Source organism: Doryrhamphus excisus, chromosome 20 (genome assembly GCF_030265055.1).
Source record: "Doryrhamphus excisus isolate RoL2022-K1 chromosome 20, RoL_Dexc_1.0, whole genome shotgun sequence".
Classification (NCBI taxonomy): Eukaryota; Metazoa; Chordata; class Actinopteri; order Syngnathiformes; family Syngnathidae; genus Doryrhamphus; species Doryrhamphus excisus.
Window position 1 is genome coordinate 11708339 of NC_080485.1, and position 17848 is coordinate 11726186.

Here is a 17848-nt window from a genome sequence, read left to right on the forward strand (position 1 = left end):
TCAGCTCAGACCTTATTGGTCTGTTTGTCACAACCTCCACTGAAACTGGCATGCATTATAAGTGCGCAACATGTTGTTTTTTCCTTGAAATTTTTCCTCCCACATTTTGTTATTGCTATTTGGATCACGCAGTTTGTGAACATAAGATGTCTGCACAACACCTCAGTGCTCCAGATCAATATTCATCAGCAATATTCAGCCTCTGCCGTCACGTAAACCAATGAAAACAACAGCAATATCGAAGGAACAGACAGACTTCATCTGAAGCCTCTTACTGTGTGTGTGTGTGTGTGTGTGTGTGCGCGCGGGCAGGCCTATTTATAAGGTCACACGTGCATGCATCAGACTTATGGGAGCAGTAATCAGACTTTACAGAGAATTAAGTTACCAGCAGTGAAAGTGAACTAAGAGAGGCATCTTTATTGAGATTATTTATTGCGGCACTTGGATATTGAGAAAGTAATAAAAGCCTGCACACACCAGGGAGAGACATCCGGCAACAGATACTGTGTGTGTATTTGTGTGTGTATTTGTGTGTGTGTGTGTGTGTGTGTGTAGAAAGTCGGATCACATTATGGTGGCGACACTCTTACTCTTGCTATTAGACTTTTTCTTTTTGATTAGCTCTGAAATTGTCACATGATCATATTTCACGTGTTCATATTGTGTTATTGCACCACGTAAAAAGAACGGTCTTACTTTTATGTTGCCATGACAACAGAGGAGCTCTAAATGCCAAAAAGGAACTGGAGAAAGTAAGTGTGAAATAGAAGGAGAAATACACAATAAACAGACTGACTCATTTATACAACAACTCTACTGTTACTTTCTATTTAAAAGTTTTTGAAATGTCACTGAGCCATTTTTTGGAAGTCTGGGGTGCAATGGTTCCAATGTAAACACTAAATATGATGTTATACTGTTAATTCTATATATATAATTCCAGTAGGGCTAGCCAGACGGCCAGGCTAAAGGCTAGGGCAGGGGTCGGCAACCTTTTTAACATTTTACCTGTTGCAAAATAATTCAATCACTGAACTGTGTAGGCTTGGTAAAGGGAGTCGCAACAACAAGCCGTGCGGGTTGCCGACCCCTGGTCTAGTCCATGACTCCCATTTCATCTGTTCTATTCATTCTCATTCATTAGTGGTGAGTACCTATCCATCTTATACTGCACTTAAAATGCCTTTATTAAGTATAGATGGCATATTTAGGGATGGATTGTACATCTAGTGTATGCATTTAGATTGTTAGATTCCTGTGAATTGAAGATAATTGGTGAAGGTTTTGGAGCTGAATCTAATCTATTCTATTTACTTAACAGTGACTTTTATTGCAAATGTTGATCCAAAATCAGAGGGAAATGTCAACGTCAAGCTAGCAGGACGTTTTGGAGGGGGAGGAGCATGGTGGTGTATCGTACGGGTGTGTCAGGTGTAAGGTAGGGTGTCCAAAGTGTGGCCCAAAGCCTTTTTTTTTTTTAAATTCGCCCATGGCACTTTACAAGTATGATTACACAAAACACCACAACAAAAATGGGGGGGGGGGGGCAAAAAGGCTTAAAGTACTACATTTTGTTATTTTTTCCCTAATAATTTTTCTAGACATTCTGATTTATTTATTTTTTTCAGTCCCAAACATTTTTGGGGGTGTAAATTATGAAGCTTAAATATTGAGATTTTGAGTTAAGACAAGTCAGCTTTACAGACATCATATCTTATGTATATATCTCCTCTGGTGCATTTTCTTCATTCATTAATTTCATTTTGAAAAGTTATTATTCATCCAGGAAGAATGTTGTTTTTTTGTTTTTGGACCACTTGTTAACAAAAATACATTTTGTGCCGTAAATACTTTGTTGAACACACTCATCTGCGCAAATATTGATTCAACTGTATTTGTCATGTACATTGCACAACCTTTGGACAAGGCTGCTGTTTTCTCAAAGGCAGGATGTTTGATTAGCCTTGCACCGCAGACAACGCCTCCTTATTTACACTGTGCGCGTCTGCCTTGTGCTTTTTGAATGTTTTCTTTTTACCACTTTCACCTGGCCCGCCGCTGCTACAAGCTGCAGTCGGGCGCACGTCCCGATAAACCTGTTCAGTGGAGTCGATTGTGGAGCGCTTTGTGATGAGATCCTCGCCGCCATCTGTGTTGCATTTTCGTCCGCTTCCAAGGTTACAGTCAAAATAGGCTTTCATAGTAATAAGAGGCTTTATTGGTGGGGTGCGTGCCACCAAAGATGGAAAAACAGTCCTGTCAGTATTGGCCTCTCTTCATCCGTCTTTGGACTTGTAGAGAAAATGAAAGGAAATTCTGGACTCTTGTTGCTAAGCACATCCAAACAGCGGAGATGCATGTTGTTATGTAGAATTTGTGTCATTTGTTGAGTCAAGTGAATATCCTAATCGGAGCTGATGTATTCTGTGTGCATTTGTGTCTGTGTCCAAAGATGTTGCGTCATGACGCAGAACGAGTGCTTGGTGTGTGTGTGAATTGGCACAAAAAAAGAAACAAAACAGGATGCGGGTGATCTTGTTTGACTGGCAAATGTGTGTAAGAAGGTTGAGACATGTTTTACCTTTTATATCTATTCATGAATTCTGGATTTAATTCATAAATTCTGGAATTAATGAGTTTGGGATAGCTTCAGAATAAGCAGGGAGATCGCTTCTGACGTTACAGCTTCATGCTTTCTTCTGCAACTCACAGGAGGGTATTCAGTATGGATGAAGGATGAATAAAATAGCCTCCTGTTCTCCTTTCAAAACAACAGTTTGAAGCCATACATGGCACAGTTTAGTTCTACGCTTAGAAAGCTATGCAGGTAAAATAAAAATGTTGATTTAAATTGTTTATTATTATTATTATTAAGGTATACAAATCGGTGTCAAGTGGTTTTGAATTACAAAATACTTGTAATTAATATGTCGTAATAAACTGTGTTGCCACAGGGATAACTGACATGTGGCAGCCAGGAGTTCATAACAACGTTGATTTTTGAACCTTTGAATCCTTTGAATCCTCCTGATTTTTGACGTAGGTTCTTCCTATCATTAGCCACGTTTACATGAGGAGTTTTTCCTCTTTCTGAATGGAATCTTTCTGAATGACTTATCCGAAAACAATGGTATACATGGAAAGGAATATTCCAATCTCTTGTCTACATGTTCTGCTATAATCCAACAGAATAGTCAATGGGGCATGCGCAGTAAAGCGTAAACATCAATGTCACGTGATACAGACTTCTCCGAGTTTTTCTTGTTCTTCTGTACTTGTTGGAATAACTCCATATTGCCAGTTTTTCGTTTGTCCAGTCTTGAAATTTAGGTTGGATCAAAAACAAACTTTCCACAGTGCCGATTGCTTGCCTCCATTTTTAAAACCAAAGAACGTTTTGAGTTCCGTGTTACGTCATATTTGAGCATGCGCTGAAAGAACGCACCCGGGATAAATTTAAACAGGAAAAGATAAAATTCAATCTTGCTAATATTTTAGAATTAAACTCGGTTTTGATATATATTTTATTTTTAAAGAAAAACTGGACTTGTGAATGGTGTATAGAAGGGTTTAGATTCTGTTCCACAGATGGCGGTAATGCACACCGAAAGCTGCTTGCCAACCGCCAATAAACAACAGAAGAAGAAAAACACCACGAAGAAGAACGCACCTTGACAACTTTCCGTTTGAGCGGGTACAAGATACCTCAATCGGATTGGGGAAAGGAATATTCCACCTCGTGGAATCCGATTTATATATGTTCATTCGGATTGGGACTTTTCTTTTGGAATGAGGTGTATACAAAAGTTAAATTATTTCCGTTTGAACAAATAAACCGATTGCAATTGGAACATTCGGGTCCATGTATACAGGGCATTGGATCGTTCATCCACTCGCAGGATATATGGTCATTGGTTTTACCCTACTGATGATATGTCATTAATCCTAATAGTAATGTTTGTACGTCTTTCCATGTGGTGATACTAACGGCTCATCCACACTAAAGCCACCATGTCGGCGTGGAAACAAGAGTCTCCACCTGACTGCATCGTTCACTTCTGGCTAAAGGTGCCTTATTGCCAAAATAAGAAGCAATGGGTAGTTTTGTTTCAGGCCAAATAAAAAGGTCACAGCCTTATTTTTTTTAAGTGAACCAAAACCACACAATGATTGCTATTTGTGCTTGTTCTGCTAATATCAGCGTCTGACAGCCCAATCGGTCAACCAATGAATTCTGTATTTCTACCTGACCTGATGATGGATGTCTTCATGTATCGTTGATGTGTACAAGAAGAAACACGCGGCTCTCAGACAAAGGTCACGGGGCTCCAAAAATAACCTCATTACTGAAAGATAGACCTCCTTTTGCAGCTGTAACAGCTTCCATTCGTCTGGGAAGACTTGTGTGTGTGGGGTGGGGTAATTTTTCTCCATTTCTGAGATCAGCTGACCTGTGGGATGGTCAGTGCTATTCTAGTTCAAACCAGAGGTGTTCTTCTACATCACAAACGCCCTGCGATGTATTTACGCAAATTGCTTTGTACACCGGGAAGCGTGTCTCCCTAGTTTTGGTACACCAAAAACAGGTTCTTCCATGAACCACCTGGCACACTGCCATGATGGGGTAAATATTGACATGTTTGCTGGCTCTTTGGAGCTTGTTAGACTTCCTGCTTTGTTTTCAGTTATCCTCCGGCTGGTGATATAGGGACATTGTGGTACCTCCATCTGGTACTTGTACAATCAGTAACTCTTACATTTGTTCACTTCCTGCTTTCAATAATAAGGTTTAAGTTTTTTTTTTTTTTAAATAATGTACCTCGTACCGAAGTACAAGGTGATATGACCATACAATGACATAATGTGTACCATAGTAAGTGTCAATATAGTGATATATATAGCACATCATGACTGGTTCAAGACTCTTCATCCTTGTATTTAGCAAACATCAACTGCTTGTATTGTTTCTTGAATTGGCTCATCGTTGTGCATTGTTTGAGGTCCTTACTCAATCCATTTCGTAGTTTGATTCCACATACTGAAATACCATGGCTTTTTAACGTAGTCCTAGCATATAAGTGTTTCAAATTTAGTTCTTCCCTGAGATCATATTTCTCTTCTCTCTTTCAATCTAATAAGGGAGCATACTGCAAAACATAAAACAGTATAACTTTTGTGTAAGCAGCTTTCATGATTTGTCAAATTAAATAGAAAAATCTACTAACAGGTAATTGCCAATAAATAACAAAATACAAAAAAAATCTGCAAAGGTTGACTTGAGGCAACTGGACTCTTCTTGTTCATCTTTGGTCCAAACTGCTTCTTCAGTTCAAAAATTGTAGGTGTGGGGTTTTCCTATTTATGTCCCTGGAGAGTTTAGGTCACAATTGCTTTGTTGTTTTTATGGCCCGGCGTGACTGGTAAATGGCCTTCCTGCATAACAATAGCTTGTTTGCCTGCCTGTCGTCAAAAACATGTTTGTGGCCACGCTTCCTGTGGAATGAGACAAACTTTGAGGGAGAGACATCAGTAGATTGTTGTAAGCAGATGATCCGTGATGCCACAAATCTCCTCTGTTTATTTAGGGCCTTTGTAGTTTGACTTATGTGGTTTCTTTCATACCACTGGTCCTCCCGAACCAGAATTTGGACATCATTGTCCTGAAAGAAATGTTCCTTGTTTTGGAGGTGTAGAAGGGTTGCTTGGTTTCTCCAATGTAGCCATTATGCTAGGTTGAACAGTGGCGGCGGCACCTTTGGACCACCTGGTCAACACCATACCGAATATTCCGTACTGAAAAACCAGATGAGGAATACACATACCCTAGCCTATTAGGGTTTGATAAAGCGCGAGAATCCGGCGCCGCTTAGATGGCGTCCAGCAGTTCTGTCATTACACTCGACATGATCAGAAGGCCCTCCTAATGTCGGCATCGTTACGCACTATCAGCCTCATGATTGACTTCACACTGACCTCCCGCCATGACACCGATGTCAGATCGCAGCCTATCCAGCAACCGAAAGAGAAATCTCTCAAATTCGCTCTCACTAACTCGCCCCCTTCGTTGGCTTTCTCGTCGCTACACGCCCACGCCTGACAGCCTCTCCCTATCCTCTTCCTTCGTCTCATTGTCCTCAGCGATGGCGGCCAGGCCCGGCCACTGTGATCCATGTCTGTAAGCCGAAGGGTGGATTGCTTCTATTTATAGTCTCGTCTGCCGCGGGCCAGGGCTGACCCAAAGTCTATGACTGTTTTTGCTTTTCGTCTGCTTGTCACTCATTTATTGACACATTACCTTTTAGTATTATATAATGTCCGATCGCTAAACTTCAATTTTCTACTCTAACGCTTTCTTGCGATCCATACTTGACTGTTCATGTTTGTGTTCATTAGACAGGTTGCCATGGATGCTGAGTAGCTGTCCATCCGTTACCTTAACTGATTCATTTTGCCACAAGATGAGTCCTAATAAATGGGTGGTCATACGTTTAAGACCAGCTAATGAAGTGTTCATCTTGTCCTGATGTCTCTAATTAATTTGGTGACGGCTGTCACGACTCTGTATAGAGCCATGTGAAAAAATTAGGACATCCCATGGCATCCTGGGCCTTCTATTTAATAACATTTATGGTGTGTTCAAAATGCTTTGGAAGGTATGCTAGCATATCCTCAAAGTGTCCGGTAGGTATGAATGTGAGTGTGAATGGTTGTTTGTCTATATGTGCCCTGTGATTGGCTGGCCACCAGTCCAGGGTGTACCCCGCCTCTCGCCTGAAGACAGCTGGGATAGGCTCCAGCACCCCCGCGACCCTTGTGAGGATAAGCGGTAGAAAATGAATGAATGAATGAAGTTATAAACATCATCAAATCGTCAGTGACTTATGGACAATTAGTTGCTCATGTCCGTGCAAAGCTGTTTTGCCTGATGGCTTCTTGCTGAAATTTTGCAGACGTGTGCTTGTCAGTCCCCTAAAAGTACTGTTCAGTATGTACCAAATGTCATAGTGATTGGGCTGAATACCATAGAGGTGTTTTTTATAGACGCATTGAGTCTGTGTGAGAAATATCAATTCCATAAGAGCACCAACATGTGCTGTATTTCTCCTAAAATAATAGCACATTTTGACACTTTTGTGTATCCATCTGTGCATTTTCTATGCGACTTGTCCTCACGAAGGTAGCAGTGGTGTGCCGGAGCCTATCCCAGCTGAGTTTGGTACACCCTGGACTGGTTGCTAGCCAAATGCAGGACACATGTAGACAAACAAACCCAGACAGAACATGCAAACTCCACACAGAAATTAGAACCCAGATCTTTACCATCCCCTGACCTTATGGCCAACCACTAGTCCACCGTGCGGCTTTCACCTTTTTGTGTGCAAGATAATTTTTTATCAGAATTCTTAAAGCAGCAGGACTTTGCCTCTGTGAAAAGCAGAAGACCAGAGGCAGGGATTCTTCTTACACTAAAAGCTACTGAGTGTCCACAAGGCCACACACTGGATGAGTGGTTGGCATGTTGGCCACACAGTCAGGAGATGGGGAAAAATCGGGGTTTGAATCTACGCTCCGCTCTACCTTTGCTTGGGTAGGGTTTCTCCGGGTACTCCGGTTTCCTACCACATTCTAAAAACACTTGGCTACTACTAAATTGTCCATAGGTATGAATGTGAGTGTGAATGATTATTTGTTTCTCACCAAAGACAGCTGGGATAGGCTCCAGCACACCTATTGAGGATAAGATAAAGATAAAATGACTGGATGGATGGTAAAAGATGCTAAAACCAAGTTTTCTTTAAGCCTGCTGAAATGTATTTTGTAACTATTGTCAGGCTCGTTTCCCTGCCCAAGTTAATTGATGTACAAGAGGGGAAGGGAGACATTTTTCAAGCCCGAGCGACGCCATATATGTCTCCATCCATCCTGCCCACAGCTTCATGACAGCAGCGAGGAGGAGGGCCTGATGGATAAATGAATGTGATGATGTGGCCTCCTGTCGGCCATGAATCAATCTAGTTGTGCTAAGTGGTTTTGGTGTTCTCACTGGAGCCAAAGTTGTGATATCAGTGCATCATAAAGCTGTAAAAGGATGTGCATCACGTCTAAGTGAGGTCAGATCCTGCAGACAAGAGGTTTGTCTCTCACAGTTAATGTTCTTAAATGATGATCACCAAAGCCTGCTGGCTTACTTTCATTAAGTGTTGCTTCTCTAATTGTGGTCTTTTGTCACGGACGCACATGTTCCTTCTCTTACAAATGGTCCCTTCAATTCTGCCCTCACTCTGTACTTTCTCCTCTTGCTATCGTGCCAGGACCACCCGCCATCACGAACGAGTAATAGAGTCCTCATCGTGAGCCAGGGTTGAAAAATAGTACTTTTTATTTTTGCAGGCCGAGGCAAGTTTCTAAGAATACAAGACGCCCAATTGGCCCAATTATAGCGCAGAGAGGAAGGTTGTGGGATGTCTACAACTGCTTTGATTGCGCTCCCTGAACAAGTCAGATGAGAGCTGGGTTTGAGGTTTACTCCAAAAAAAAAAAACATGCATGACTAGGGATGTGTACTGAAACTTGGTACTGCTAAACCGTAGTAACTGTCCATAATTGTAATTGTCCATAGGTATGAATGTGAATGGTTGTTTGACTATATGTGCCCTGTGATTGGCTGGCCACCAGTCCAGGGTGTACCCCGCCTCTCGCCTGAAGACAGCTGGAATAGGCTCCAGCACCCCCGTGACTTTCGTGAGGATAAGCAGTAGAAAATTAATGAATGAATGATTATAATCGGACCGCATGGTGGACGAGTGGTTAGCATGTTGGCCACACAGTCAAGAGATCGGAAGACCTGAATTGGAATCTCGCCTGCAATTGGCTTTTTCTATGCCACTTAATTTTTTTTGGATTGTGGGATTTTTTTTTTGTAAATGTAAACAAAACATCTATTTTGAAAGATGGCTATTATAATGAATAATTATTGGCTGAAGGAAAGAACGCAATGACCGTACGCCACATCCGACACTTCCACCGATGCGCTACATCGGTGCCGGTGAACAGTATTGTGATTTGTTAAAAATGTGAGAATAGTAAAATGTCAATGGAGTCCTTTGACAACAGCTGTATGATCTCTCCACCATCAAAGTCATTGCAGTTCAACTTTTCTGAAATCTTTATCCTCTTTTGCCTTGGCTGTCACTGTTGCTGATGGCAACAAGCTAGCTAATGAATAATTATCAATTTTCCATGCCGCTTATCCTCACTCGGGTCGCGACTGGAGCCTATCCCAGCTGTCTTTGGACGAGAGGCGGGGTACACCCTGGACTGGTCGCCGACCAATCACAGGGCACATATAGACAAACAACCATTCACACTCACATTCATACCTATGGACAATTTGGAGTCAACAATTAACCTAGCATGTTTTTGGAATCTGGGAGGAAGAACATACAAACTCCACATGGAGAATCAAACCCAGGTCTTCCCGATCTCCTGACTGTGTGGACCTACATGCTAACCACTCGTCCATCATACGGCCCCGGCATCTTTAATATTTTATATATATATATATTTCCCATCTTGCCCTCATTGTCTGCGGAGCAAAATCCTGTCCCTCGGCCGTCTGAGGTAGCACCAAATGAGTATTTTTGCCATGGATGGGGCGGGCACAGACCCGAGGGGATTAATAAGGGTGTCCGGTGCCTCTCCATCCCTGTCACGCTCAAAACAACAGCAACAAAACAAACCCACACAGATGCTTTCACTCACGTAAGCGGCCCATCTGTCCCACGGTGGGACAGCTGGTGGGTGGTGATGGGGTGTCCATTCTGAACTTGACCATTGACTCTCTGCGCCCTGTGTCTAGAACTAGTCGGTGTGTTGTAAACATACACACACACACACACACACACACACACACACATCCTCTCCTCACCATTAAAATCATTAATAGACAATGATTATATTAAAGCCACACCCACAAGACTAATTTCACTAAGTGCAAAAAGCCTTTTGCTGCTGTGTGTGTACAATATGCAGCCGTCTGTCGTCCTACATGTGCAAGCTCAACAAAAGTCAAATGCTTCTAGCCTTTTAGCTTGTTTGTCTCCCTAAGTGTTTTATGTTTTATCTTTCTGGCATCCGGTTACAGCTGAAAGGAAGGAAAATGGAAATAAATGGAAAAAAGGGTTATATATTATGAGGGTCTACTGTCCACATTAAAGCCATGGGTGGATTCATTGATCTTTTGTATTATCCTGATATAATGGTACTAATGAAGGCTTCATTTTGTTCCCGTTTCTTTGTAGTCAACCGGCCATTGCTTTTGTCCCGTAACTCAACATCCCATCTGTTTCCTTTCTCTTCTTTCAGATCATCAGAAATTGGAGCGAGAAGCGAGAATCTGTCGTCTGCTCAAACATCCCAACATTGGTGAGTTGGTCCTGTTCACTCCTGCATGAGGAGGATAAGACATAATAGAAAATCAACATGCATGTACTGGATTAGAATAAGGCTTTCAACCCGGGATTACACACTTAGCATCCACACAAGAGAAGATGAATCATTCTAAGAATGTCATCATATTCATTGACATTTAATCATTAGTTGTGTCCTATTTCCTCCCCCACTAGTGCGACTCCATGACAGCATCTCAGAGGAAGGTTTCCATTACCTCGTCTTTGACCTGTAAGCACAGACGCACACCACAACACCACACATTTACGTTGACAAGCACAGACTGACTAGTCTATTTTCTGTGCAGCGTCACTGGTGGCGAGCTGTTCGAGGACATCGTCGCCAGAGAATATTACAGCGAGGCAGACGCCAGGTACCGCATGACCTCATGCAACATCTCCTCATGTTATCCTGCCATCGTATGTTCTCCATGTGTGTGTGTATGAATTCTGTGAAGCTCTAAGTGGGCAAGCAGTCTCTTTGGTTTCTAGGCAGCCAGTATTCACTCAGTCTATGTGTGAGCATGCGGTTCTCTGAATGCCATTTTATCAATAAGTAATGAAGCGCTGAAACCTTAGTTTGGGGGCTTGTTCACGGCCGTTGCAGTGATCAGCATTTCCACGTCCGTGTATAACCTGCTCGGGCCACACGGAATAAAGCTGACGTCAGTTTTGCAGACAAGTGAGAAAATGTACTTTATTTATAAAAACAGCCTGTAAATACTCATCATTATGTGAATAGGACACTTTTTTACGAAGGAGTTACCGTACTTTTTTTCATAGGTTGGCTGTTCCTGCAACTTATACTCCAGAGCGACTTATAAATGAAAAAACTGTTTATGTTACATAAACACTAGCCATCTTTTCTGTTCATGTTTATTTTTTGTGTAGCTGAATAACCATTGTGTTAGCATATCTTACACCTATTCAGCCTTTTATTGTTAGAACATGCCTCCCAAGAAGACGTAATGTCTGTTTTAGTCAAGTTGTTTGTAAAAATAAATTACCATGAAAATATGCGACTTATACTCCAGTGCGACTTATGTATGTTTTTTTTCTACCTAATTATGCATTTTTGGCCTTGTGCGACTTATACTCCGGAGCGACTTATAGTCTAGAAAATACGGTAATTAGCAAAATTGTGCAAAATATTGTAAATCTTTGTGGATTTCACGCAAAAAAACATAAGGGACGTATAAATACATCTTTGGGAGCGAGTGGTTAGGTTGGGGGGGGAATACGTCTTTTGCAGTGAATGAGTTAATATAATATCTGTGCTTTGCAGCATCAATCAAATGTTCTGCTATATGTCTCAGTGCATGCCTTTTCAAAATAAAGTGTATTTCAAAATAGGAGTCTAAGTTGAATAGCATATGAAATCTATTTGAAGATATTATTTTAGTGACTAGCTGTGGGTCGCAACCAACCAAATTGGCCGCTATGTTATCCCCCCACTCCTCCACCAACAATCTGAATTTGGATCCGTTATAGACACCAGGGAAAATGGTGCAATGTTTATATAGCTTTTACCTCGGTCTATGCCCCAGCCCTATATATAGTATGGCAGCTTGTGTAATCCAGCCAACAAAACATGCCAGCTCATCTTCAGAACCTTCATAACAAATGTCAAGCTCAGCGTGATTCACAGTGATCTTAACTGTGCACCAGACCAGAAAGAAAAAAATGCAGATGTGCAAGCTCAGGACTTAGCTTATGTAAGACCGTCGTGCTGACGCCACAAACACACACACATCCCTTCCCTTTTGGGTTTTCATCCTGCCAATACAGCCTTTCTTTTGCAGAGACGTGCTCCCTGTGATGTCACACTGTGGCGTCGGCCGCAATGCTTGCTCATATACGAGTCAAAAAAATGGCAGTGGCACTCAAAAAAAGAAATGTCATCAAGGATTTGATCCTTTTGTTTCCTCATTCCACATGGACTTGTTTTTCCTTTCCTTGTTGTTGTGTGAAGCTTGCCAAATAACGCCGATAGTTTTGCCTTCCGTGTGTGTGTAAAGCATGCTTTGTCCTATTGTGTCTGTCACAGCCACTGCATCAATCAGATTCTCGAGAGCGTCAGCCACATCCACCAGCATGACATCGTGCACAGGGACCTTAAGGTGAGCTATTGTGTAACATCTGCACATCTCCTTAAGTTACACGTCATAGCTTTTGGGTTGTGAATGGAGACGAGAAGGGTGTTGGATTAGCATACAGCTGTGCTGACATCAGCCTGTGACGTTAGCGGCAACTTAAATGATCATTCCTGCCTGTCCTCACCTGCCCCCCCCCCAAATTTCTCCTAATTTCACCAGTCTGTGTCGACACAGACGCCCCTGTTTTGTCTACAGTATACCCCCCCGCCTTTCTCCTCCCTCCCCTTCTGCTGTTTCTGAGCGTGACGACAGCAGGACAGATGCTATTTTTAGCTGGTTGCTGTTGAGATCATGTCCAGAGACGATGCCCCACCCCCACACCCAGGCCCCTTCGGCAAGATTATTCACCCCGACCGCACTCTGACCTCATCAGCTTTGTTATGACGTGGCAATAATACAGTGAAAGATGACAGATTGACTACAGGCGGATCTCATCTGATGTGGCTCAATTTGCGTACGTTCATCGTTCATACTGGGAAGTCGAGCAAAATGCAGTGTCTGGTCAGAGTAACCTGATGTTGCTCTCAACACGCCTTGAATGGTGCGGCGATGGACCCGAACAACCCTCAATCATTATCTTGACTAGGTAGCATCTTGACTTCTCGCTTCAACTCAGCTCCCTCTTCACCACAACGGACCGATGCAAAGTCCGCATACCTGCAGACGGCATACCGATCCCTCTGTCCATCTCGCATTCCATCATTTCCTCACTCGTGGACAATACCCAAGGTACTTAAACTTCTCCACTTGGAGCAGGATCTCATTCCCAACCTGGAGATGGCCCTCTACCCTTTTCCGGGCGAGGACCAAAGACTTGGAAGTGCTGATTCTCATCCCAGCCGCTTCACACTCAGCTGTGAAACGATGTAGTGAGATTTGAAGGTCAGAGTTGAAGCTAGCAGGACCACAAAAGCAGAAAAAAAAGCAGATACCCAATTCTGTAACCACCAAACCAGACCCCCCCGCACCCCCATGGAGAAATTCTGTCCATAAAAGTAAAGAACAGAATTTCCTTAATATTCCAATTTTTAAAAACTACCAAGAAATGTCTTAATCAGAAAGTGCATTTTATTTTTGTGATATATATTTTATTTTCATTATCGTATGTCTCTTTTTGTAGCAGCACTTTGGTCCACAGGAGGCATTAATGATACCGGTCTCGGGCATCGACCACATTTTTATTAAAAATGTCAACTTATTTCGACCAACGGATGGTGATTTTAGATTTATTTCATTCTTCCCTATCAAGATAAATGAACTACACAGCATTCCCAAGCCACGTAAGACTGAAGAAGATAAACTTGTAATAGTTTTACCTCCCTCATAAAGGCAGGGCCACTTAGAGGGGGGGGGGGAAATGCTGTCAAAAATGCTGAGTTGCCATGGTAACTCTAGCAAGGGTGAGGTCACCTGGCTGCTGCTCCGGCGTAAGGGCTCATTACACCACCTTCTATTTATTATCTATCTATCTTTATCTGTCTATGTTTCATGTGCCTTTGCTGCTCTGCCATTTTTCCATGCTTCCTCCGATGGAAACCATGGATTAGCAAGAGCTCAGATGTATAGTCCAAGTGTGAAGAATTTGTTTGGAGGGCACTGAGACTCTTTCGTTGGAACTTGTAGAGTCACGTTGCAACTCCCAAGAAAAACATCTGTACAATGTGCATTCAGTTTACACTGAACCTGTATGGACATGCAGCGGGGGTCAAGTACCCTAATATGCACATTAGGACATCACAGTGAAAAGTTGGTTTTCTTTCATTTGCATATCACGCATAATCAGTAGTTACTAATAATTAGCTACACCCAGTGTTGTGTTGTTAATTTCTGTGTTTAAATGGGAGAGAAAATATAACTTATTTAGTGACAAAAGTAAAGAAAGAAGAAAAAACAGCATAAAAAAACATACAATTGAAGTAAAGGCGAAACTAGAAGGTCGACATGTAGAGGTCAAAGTGTTCCTGCAGCTCGGCCACTCATGCAAGACATGATAGAAGGCACACTCATCACTTCTGCCCTTCACCATCTTGTTAGAACGTGACTATTCTGTGATTCAGCTCATGTCATGTCAAACTTCCAAGAGGTGATTTAAGGATAAATGTGACCCATTAGTTGACTTTTAGATCTGCTTCAACACATTTATGCTGTTATCATACCCTGATATGTGTGTGTGTTGTCTCCAGCCGGAGAACCTGCTCTTAGCCAGTAAGATGAAAGGAGCAGCGGTGAAGCTAGCAGACTTCGGCTTGGCTATTGAGGTCCAGGGGGACCAACAGGCGTGGTTTGGTGGGTCCATGTCACGCCAAAGTCACTACAAACACCTGACTTCATTCTAACTGATGTTTGTTTTGTGTTCAAAGGTTTTGCAGGGACCCCAGGGTATCTGTCCCCTGAGGTGCTGAGAAAGGACCCGTACGGGAAGCCGGTGGACATATGGGCATGCGGTCAGTTCCATCATTAGTTTCTTTTAAAAGCATGAACTCATAACACATTGTGTTGACATTGTGTGTTTGCTTCAGGTGTGATCTTGTACATCTTGCTGGTGGGCTACCCTCCCTTCTGGGACGAGGACCAACACAAACTGTACCAGCAAATCAAAGCTGGTGCTTATGATGTCAGTATATCTTTGATGCTCCACATTCATGATGCATTTCCTGTGTTATATTAGACGCCACTCAACAATCAATTGCAATCAACATTGCAATAAAAGTGTTGTAATTATTGCGGGTATCCACTTTATGTAGTAAAATGTTCTGAGGTGGTCAAAGCATGGGCAAACATGTCGTCTTTGTTCTTTCAGTTCCCATCTCCAGAGTGGGACACAGTGACCCCCGAGGCCAAGAATCTGATCAATCAGATGCTAACCATTAACCCTGCCAAAAGGATCACAGCCGACCAGGCCCTCAAGCATCCCTGGGTCTGCGTAAGTGACAATCCTCGCAGTCATTGACTTCAAATTTGTTCTCCTCATGCAACCTGTCACATTTTCTCGACTTCCCGCCTAATGAAGTCATGAGGGGACTTCGTTATAGGGTAACGTCTGCCTGGTGCAGCCATGACTACAAGCACTTTTGCACAACTTTGCGTACTGTTTTTCCATCACTTCACAGCCATGAACAGTGGCTTACATTCATTTCCTCAAGATGTTCCCCAGCCAAACATGCTACTTTGCTAACGTCTCACTCAGAAATGAAGTTCCACACAGTCAAGTCAACAGAACAGCTGCCCCTTGTGGATGAAAATTGTGTTTTATTGCGAGTGAATAGTTTAGCTTGTTGAATTAAAGCCAGACAGTCCAGATTCACACAAATGCACATTTACTGTTACTTCAATGCGGGAAATAACACTTTTGGTGCAGGGTCATTATTATTATCCTACTCACTGTACTATTTAGTGTCATGTACTAATGTGTGATTTTGTCTCCTTCACACACACAGCAACGCTCCACAGTGGCTTCCATGATGCATCGCCAAGAGACTGTGGAATGTCTGCGCAAATTTAATGCTCGGAGGAAACTGAAAGTAAGTGTGGACATGCATGTGCTCACGCACACCTTGTCCGATTCCTGATTCTATATGTAATGTCTCTGTAGGGAGCCATCCTCACAACCATGCTGGTGTCCAGGAATTTCTCTGGTAAGTACAATTTCAGATTTGATACTTCCTCCATTTAGATTTGAGACTATCGAGATGAAAATCTCAGCGTATTTTCTCCCATCTGACATCCCAGGGAGGGCAAGTCTTTATTTATTGTGCAGTTTTGGCTCGGCACATCAGGGTGTTGCCTCCAATTTCTTCCCTGTAAGCAGTTTGAAAGGCGCTGTACACTTCTTGATGGAGCACCCAGTCTGTGAGCTGGCTGGCTGGCTGGCTGGCCGATGGCTTTTTAGGCTGATGCATTAATGCTGCTGGTGTTTTAATGCCTTCATGTAAGCAAAGCCGCTCCCGTGGGTGACTGCCAACTGCTTTCGATTGGCCGGGATTGATCCAGACCGTGAAGACATCTGGAAAGCTTCAAGCATGAGTGTGAAGTCACTCAAATATTAGAGGGTTTAATGAAGGCACAGGGAAAAGACGGTGAAGTAAGAGAATGTCCCAGTTATTAAGGGTCACGCGGGATTTCGGCTGTTTCACGTCAGTGACATCCTGAGCCTGAAAGACTTAAGTGAGGCTGAATCCCTCTCTGTCCCCTAGTGGGACGGCAGCATACGAGCCCTGCCGCCACCACCAGCACTGCCGCCATGGCACAGGAAGGTACGTCTGCTATAGACGGCTACAGTCCGGTCAGGACTTGGCCATCTTTGCATTTGGGTTGTCGGCATGAAGGCCTGGGGCTGCCTGAATATAGACCCAACCCCCCTCCTCCCTACCCACCTGACTTTACCCCTACCCGACTATTGGACCACTCTTGATCGGTTGTCATTGCACTAGGGCATCTTGGACGCACATGATTTAGAAAACAAAAGCTCAGTTGTGGATGTGACTGACATAAGCAGTCCTTTCCAGCATAGCCATCACACTCCAATCCGAAAGGTATCTTCTGGTAATGCTCCCATTTCTGCCACATTTGCATCATTTTTACCTCCCCGGTACTTGGCCGATGCCCAGTCAATGCCTGCCCCCGCCTTCTCCTCCCCTGCATGGCTTCGCCTCTAACGGGCCAGCCAAGCATGTGTTGTTTGAGCGGAGCAGACAGTGTGCCAGTCTGCATGATACTACAGTACATGATAAATGCACTTCAGTGTCCTGTCTGCTTGCTGTGTTGATATGCATGCAGTATTATCTTTATTTCTTCTATTATTATTCTACTATATATGTACGGTATTAGAAAAAAACATTTATAAGATAGTTGGTCATTCTTCAATGGTGAAAGTACCATATTAATTCTTCGTCAGACTCAATTGACGCATATTACAGTATAATGTATTATTTTGATTCTCTGAGGAGAAGACATGACCTTGTACTCAAAGGTAGCAAACACTAAAAAGGCATTGGGATGTCTTCCATCAAATGCTATGATAGGTTGAATTTTCTTTGTGTGTGTGTGTGCGTGTGCGTGTGTGTGTGTGGACAACTTTCAGTATTATTGATACAAATACACTGCCATCACTCCAGTTTCTTGTAGTATTTAATGTCTGTAGTTTTATTATTCTTGGAACCTCACAGCTGACTAATCCAGTGTGTACCCTGCCTCTATCCCGAAGTCAGCTGGGATAGGCTCCAGCGTACCCCCCGCAACCCC

General features: G+C 42.9%; 1 protein-coding gene across 10 annotated transcripts in view; it reads left to right on the forward strand.

Annotated features, from left to right (window-relative positions):
• Nucleotides 1-17848, forward strand: part of camk2g2 (calcium/calmodulin-dependent protein kinase (CaM kinase) II gamma 2) — a 36985-nt gene that overhangs the window by 5880 nt on the left and 13257 nt on the right. For 6 of the 10 annotated variants that reach the window (XM_058059094.1, XM_058059095.1, XM_058059092.1 and 3 more), the window contains exons 3-12: nt 10369-10428; nt 10629-10683; nt 10760-10825; nt 12499-12571; nt 14791-14893; nt 14968-15051; nt 15127-15221; nt 15408-15530; nt 16045-16128; nt 16200-16242. In XM_058059094.1, the coding sequence (XP_057915077.1) occupies nt 10369-10428; nt 10629-10683; nt 10760-10825; nt 12499-12571; nt 14791-14893; nt 14968-15051; nt 15127-15221; nt 15408-15530; nt 16045-16128; nt 16200-16242 (786 nt within the window). Of the gene's footprint in view, nt 1-10368; nt 10429-10628; nt 10684-10759; nt 10826-12498; nt 12572-14790; nt 14894-14967; nt 15052-15126; nt 15222-15407; nt 15531-16044; nt 16129-16199; nt 16243-16800; nt 16861-17848 lie in introns of all 10 variants that reach the window. The other 4 variants (XM_058059098.1, XM_058059091.1, XM_058059089.1 and 1 more) reach the window with 1 other exon arrangement.